The 7,103-nt window shown below is 34.2% G+C and overlaps 1 protein-coding gene across 1 annotated transcript in view; it reads left to right on the top strand.

Annotated features, from left to right (window-relative positions):
- The first annotated feature begins 2,859 nt into the window (after positions 1–2,859).
- Positions 2,860–7,103, top strand: part of LOC111401448 (DCC family protein At1g52590, chloroplastic) — a 6,657-nt gene continuing 2,413 nt past the window's right edge. Inside the window, exons 1-2 of the mRNA XM_023029184.1 lie at positions 2,860–3,084; positions 6,513–6,570. Of these exons, the coding sequence (XP_022884952.1) occupies positions 2,898–3,084; positions 6,513–6,570 (245 nt within the window). The 5' untranslated portion in view covers positions 2,860–2,897. The remainder of the gene's footprint in view (positions 3,085–6,512; positions 6,571–7,103) is intronic.

Here is a 7,103-nt window from a genome sequence, read left to right as displayed (position 1 = left end):
GGGGAATGACGAGTGAATATTAGACATACTTGTAACATACGTGCAAATTGTTGGATGTTCTTTACTTATAAAGCTATGGATAATGAAGAGCAACACTATATGAGAATTTCTTCATATTTCAAAATTAAAGGATATTAAAGATAATACTGAAAATGACGAGTAACAAGGAGCTCAAATTGAATTATGTTCTTTATATGCCAGAGATTTGTAAGAATTTACTGTCTAGTTCTCGGAAAAAGAAGAACGGGTACAAGTTAGTCTTTATATCAAACAAATTTGTCCTTAATAAAAGGTAAATAATTTTGGAAAACTGTATCTTAATAACGGGCTCTTTAAAATGAATGTAAAGACAATTGTACCTCCAATTATGAATAAAATTAAGTCATTCTCTTACTTGCTTGAGTCATTTAATTATTGGCATGAAATCCTAAATTATATAATAATCACTCTTGAGTAGAATTAAGTATGTTTTCTCATGTGATCTTCCTTCTATCTCTATGAAATATACAAACATGAAAGCAAACTTGAAAACATTAGAATAATTTTATTGAAATCATGCAAAGTATAGGGATATAGAAACTTTTATTGAACCTCACAACAATTGTTGTAAGTGCTATCTATACCATTGTTTTTTTCGATAACAATAAAACTCACAAATCAATCCAATTTGTAATCAAGTAATTGAAAAGCATTAAACACAACAACAATCATCCGAAAACTCTGGCATATTGGGTATCAAAAATTGAATTTATATTTAAAAAACTTCATAACAAGGATTTGTCTATGCTTTAAATAAAACCCAGCCTAGCTTACAGAATTACAAGAAATCATAATTAATTCATAGAACATAACTTGAATGTTTCATAGATGAAGAAAAAGAGAATGAATCTTGAAATTCTTAATTCTTTCTAATGGTTTCTTTACTAAATCCTGCTGCACCTTCTACTTCTTTCCTTAATAATGAAGGTTGGATCTTCAGTTGATAGAAATCTTGCAATTCCTCTTAATTCTCTCGCGAGAATTATGATTTTGCCTCTCTTTGATTGTTATAATTGATGAATATTAGAGTATTAGATGTGTCTTCAATGGTTGTCCATGTTCTTGATTTATAGAAGGTGAAATTAGATCAAGAAACACGTTTACATTGGGTTCTCATCGAATAAGGAAAGTTGCATTCGAGTCTTGCACGGTTTTATCTCTGCGCATTCGTCTGTATTTTTGTTATATTTCTTTTTCGATATCTGATTTAGATAATTCAAAGTGTATTGGAAAGTTAATTCAAAGGACAACAATTATTTTAGAAAAAGAAAATTTTCAATTTAAAAGTTCATTATGTAAAAAATGGATCTCCGTATCTAGATGAGAATTTGGATTAGTGAAGTACTTTTGACTGTATTTCAATGTTTCACTCCTTAGACTTCTAATGGCATCCAATTGATCCCCTATGATCTATAATCAATATTTTGTTGTCCGACCCAATTTCACTTTTAATCATTGAGTTTTACCTAATAAGCCCTTGTTTGATTCCTATTCTTTCAAAAATTCATTTTCTCAACAATCATTTTCAACCACACATTTTTCAATAAAATAATATTACACGTAAATTTAAAATTTTTCCTTAATTTTTAATCACACATTCTCCATCAATCACTATTTAAAAATATATTCTTTCACATAAAATGGAATCAAACAGGGGCTAAATAAAATATATAAGAAATTAGACTATAATTAATTATAAGAACTCCTAAATGTATATACTTAAAGGCCTAGATAAGTGTATAGAATATACTTATTAGCTGGATCAAATAAGAGAGAGAATTTTGAGTTTTTGTCAAATAAGACATTAAAGTTTAGAGGGAGATTTTGTGTGCCTAAGGTCGAGGAATTGAGAAAGTAAGTTCTATAAAAAGCTCACTCCATCCCGTACGTCGCTTATCCTGGTGGTACAAAGATGTATCAAGACTTTTGATGTATATTCTGGTGAAAAATATGAAAAGAAGTATTGAATCTTTTGTTAGTAAGTGTATAATCATTAAAGATTTGCAGGGTTGTTAAAAGCTTTAGAAATACCGGACTAAAAATTGGAGCAGACTGCCACGAATTTTGTACTTGATTTTTTCAAAATCGGTGAAGAGAAATAATGCCACTTGCATAATTATTGATCGATTAACGAAGATTGCTCATTTTCTGCCAATGAAAATAACATTAGCTTAGATCAGTTGACTTTGCTATAAATGGAGATAGTCAAATTATATGGGGTTCTAATATTATTATTTCGTACAAATACTTGACATTTATATCAAAGTTTTGGAAGAGCTTAGATGGAGCTTTGGGAACAAAATTAAATTTTAGCACAACTTTTCATCTCGTCAGCTGGTCAATTTGAAAAGACCATATAGGCATCGAAGAATATATGAGCTTGTTTGTTTTATTTACTGTGAAATTGAAAGTCTTACTCATCCAATTAATCCAATTACAAACTTTGTCTTTCATATTCCAATTTTTCCAAATCCAAAACGTTACACATTTCCAAGGGCATACATATCTAGTCCAACCAACCAACCAACCATCTCATGTTCCAAATCATATTTGAAAGGAAAAACATTTTATTGAACTTATTTGCACAAGCTGAAATTGTTAAAGATCACTTTATGGTTAGAGGTTCAAGAACTTCCACGTGGCATTTTAATTACTTAAATATTTTACGTTCCTATTTTACCCTCAAAACATTTTCATTGTACAATGTGCCTATGTAATAACGATTGGCATTTTCTGTAAATAGTACCATCTTCAAGGCTTTTCAAGCATCACGTTATTGATCTTTTTCATCCCCCAACCCCACGCCTCATTTCTTAAGTCGCAAAAATGCTGAGAATTTTTTCATTTGATTAGATCCTATGGCGCTCCTGGTACCTGTCCGGTGCACACGTTTTCCTGTACCACTCAGGGCACACGTTTACCCCAGCCGCCGCCTGTGCCACACTATCTCCGCCACGCTATCGTCGCGGCCTAAAGCAGTGGACTGGGTGGAGAAAACTTCAAGCTTCTTCGAAAATGACTCCCGACCCATCATGTTATTTGACGGTACTGATAATCGATGTTTTGGTCATATAATTCTTTGATTTGAGGAGAATAATTGAAATGTCTATTGAAAGTTAAAAGTAACTCACAGACTGACAACTTACGAAAACTTAAATTATAATAATGGAAAATAGTTTCTTATAATTGAACTGCGTTTAATTTGTTGCTAAAATATAATTTGTACAGATTTAAACTTCAGTGAAGAATAAACGAATAATAATTTCAGTGCTATGTTACAAATTGATCATTACGTTAGGCCAGCTTGACAATCTAGTTGGTAGTTTGGTTGAGTAAATTTTAGATCCTCACGTCAAGATTTCCTAGCTACTAACTTGGAAACTTGAACAAAGTTCAAGTTTATTTACAAATATAAAACCAAAATAAAGTTCTTGTACAAGTTTAAAGACCACCTGTGTGTTTAACCACAATTTTGCACATCATAGTCTATATGGAGCATGCAACTCGAAAATAGCAGGTGCATGTATGGTGCAACTTAAGCTAGCTTTTGGGGTGAAAGAAGCCTAATACCACCCAACAGTGGTATCAAAACCCGATTTATCAACGAGTCTCCACCCCAATAGTCATGAAAATACGGGTTTGTGAGAGGGTAGACGGATTTAGTCTCCCACTGGCCTTGTTGTGTGAAAGGAAGACAGGTTTGGTCTCCTGCATCGATGTGTGGTGGGCGACGTGTTTGATCTCCCGCAAAGTCCGATGTGTGAAGGGGAAATTGTTGAGGTTATTTCACATTGGTTGTGTATCGAGTTGGTATTCAGTTTATAAGTGTGAGAAAAAACCTTACATCTTGAGCTAGTTTTTGGGGTGAGAGATGCCCAATACCATCCAACAAATAGTATCAGATCGTCAGGTGGTTTGGAGTACTGGAGCAATAGAAAAATATATCGTCGTTGAAATATGAAGGGGAGAAATTTGACGGGAAAATCAATTTTGACTTGTGGCAAGTACAAGTTAGGGATTTATTAATTTAAGCTGAACTGCACAAGGTTTTTAAAAGCAAAATAATCTAAGTTCTGGCAAGAAAGTTGAATCCAATATGAGCGATGAGGATTGAGAATAATTGGATTTAAAGGTTGCAAAAACGATACGTCTCTATTTGGCTAAAACCCTTCTTTCAAATATTCATGGGATATCTGCTGCAAAGGAACTATGGGAGAAGTTGGAAGAATTATATGAAACGAAGAGCCTTTCAAATCGGTTGTACATGAAGGAGTAATTTCATTCATTGCGCATGGAGGAAAGTATGAAAATTTCAGACCATCTGAGTGTTTTCAACGGGATTGTTTCAGAACTGAAGGCTATTGGCATGAAGATAGATGATGAGGATAGGGCACTATGGCTCATCTGATCTCTTCTGTCTATTAATGAACATATCAAGCCAATCTTGAAGTATGGGAAGGAAATTGTGAGTTTCGCAGAAGTGACAAGCAACTTGATCTCAGAAAAAAAGATTAGGGGGGTAGAATATTCCATTTGACAATGTGCTGCTTGTGACTGAAAAGAGGAAGAAGGGTAATTCCATGATGAAGAAAGCAACTTGTTGGAATTGTGGTCAGACTGGCCATGTAAAGAGAAATTGTACAAAAGGTGGAGCAAGGTCGGCTAACTGCTTGGGATCGGACAATGCATCTCTCTTGGTTGAGGAGGACGTAGATTTGGTGCTATAATGTAAGATGGGAATATCCTCATGGCATGTTGTCAGTTGCTATGATAGAGAATGTGTTTTTACTAGCACGGGTAAGCATATTTGTATATAGCATTGACTGACATTTTATGCAAGGTGTGTAGGTATGTGGTGGTGTTGTGATGTCGCTAGCTGATGAGCTCTTTGGAGAAGTCAGTGGGAGAGTTACACCATAACTATTAGTAAGGTTGTTTCGACAAGTAGCCGATGAAATGATAGGAGTTCACAGATAATTCTGAGTGGTTATACTCATATGATGGAGTATGAGACCGTTAAAGTGTGTCAAAAGCTTACCTATTTTTTTAAAGTATTGTGATTAAAAGTTGTTGAAGAGATAACGAGATTTTGACTCGTTTTCGGTAAGGTGAAGATTGTTGGATAATTGCCTCAAAAGTCAAAAATTGGAGGACTTCTATTATAAGTAATAAAAGGTAGTGATTGTATGAAAAACTTTTAATAAAAGTTGAGAGTAGATTTCTTGCAGAATTTGGTGTCCAATTTCACAGCCGATTTTGGACTCTTGTACAAGGAGTCCTTGTTTGAGTTTAAATTGAAGCCTTCTACTTGATTATTGATCCTACAAATAGTAGATGCATTTATTATTTCCCATGTGTGGCCTGAGAGTTGATCCAAGATAAAAATATTGTGAGCCTAGTATCTTGAGAGTTTTCATATAAATAGTTGAAAAGTGAGTGTGGTTAAGCTCGAGTTTATTTTTCTTTGTAATACTTGAGATTTGGGTTGGTGAGTGAAATTCTATATTGTGAAAATGTATGTATAGCCAAAAATGCACCACACCTAACATCGGGTCAAGTTAGCCCGGGCCTGGTCACTGCGACCCCCTTTGTGAGGAGGCACCCCTTCTCCCGGAAATTTCAGCTTCGGAATCTCAATTAATTGAATCTCCCGCTCCAGGTATTATTTCGCCGCTCTTGCAATTGGGTCGTTGCGATTACGGGTTGGTATTCGATTTCACCCAAGAAAAATGACCCATTTAAATTTAATAAATGATTACTTGTTAGATCCAATCTCCTGGTCCCTGCGGAAAGGAAAAAGAATTTCACGCGCTCCATCCCCGCAGGGGCAGAGAACCCGTCGCTGTCTTTGTTGTAACAATTTTCATTTTGTGAAAGGCTTTGACTGTCCGTTTAATGTGTGTTATCAAATATGGAGTTTAATTAATCCTAACTCTTAACATATAAAATTCTTGATTTCACCAGCGTTAGATTGTTGGTGGTGTGGCCCATGCTTGCTATTTATAAACACTCAACTCACTTTTCATACACATTTTAAAGACCCACAAATTGTATTCACTTATCCACCATACAATTTCTATCTATTCATAATTTAAACCATCTAAAAACAAGTTGAAAAAATAAAAATAAAAAAATAAAATAGATTGGCACTTGACAATTTAATAGGATGAAGTTGAAACGAAGCTTAGGATTAGCTACAAATATAAAATAAATTGATGTTATTGTACAAGTTTAATGACCACCTGTGTGGTTAACTCTATTTGTACATCGTAGTCTAAATCGTGGAGCATGAGGGTTTCATGTCAATTGACTCTAAGGACAACCTCGTTAAGGAGGCAAATGAGAGTGGGAAAATTTAGATGATACAAAATGCTGTTAAAATCCCATTATGAAATTGATAGAGACAAGTGTGTGTTTATGGTTATGGGATTTTAAGACATGCTGTTGAAACTTATGTTCGCTTCATGCAATAGGTGTGTGCAACTTATGCAATGGAGGCGTTAGATTTGTCCGAGCCAATGATCGACAAAGGTTTGAGATCCTTACCTCAAATTAAATGTGATTACATTTCAAATAATTTTTACTTTTGGGATTTTTGACATTTAGTTACAATTTTTGTTTCTTACATAACTTGCATTCTTGACTCGTAAAAATTATCTATGACTGATAAATAATTGTGGAAGGAAATTTCAAGAAGATTTGCTTTGTTCTTTTGCATTGATGTGCTTTATTTCACAAAGGAATATCGTTTACAGCATACTCATTCTTTTCCAGCTTCTAAATTCAAGTTGGTAGATGTAAATTTGCAGAATGGGAGGCTTTATAAGAAGCTAACATATAATTGAAATGTCATCATAGATGTACCAGGCTTTTGAAAACATTATTATTTTGCTTGACATTGTTTAAGTTGTCTTAACTTTTTCTTTCATCATTCTTTGTAGAAAGAAAACTTCAATTGGCTAATGCTTTTAAGAAACAAATCGATTTAGAATAACCCTCAGACCTTTTGAAGATTTTTTTTTTTGTGTGTTGGGGGGGGGGGGGGGGGGGGGGGGGTGCATTTT

The sequence above is a fragment of the Olea europaea genome, chromosome 10 (genome assembly GCF_002742605.1).
Source record: "Olea europaea var. sylvestris chromosome 10, O_europaea_v1, whole genome shotgun sequence".
Taxonomy (NCBI): Eukaryota; Viridiplantae; Streptophyta; class Magnoliopsida; order Lamiales; family Oleaceae; genus Olea; species Olea europaea.
Note: the sequence above shows the minus strand (reverse complement) of the source record. Positions and strands in the feature narration are given on the sequence as shown.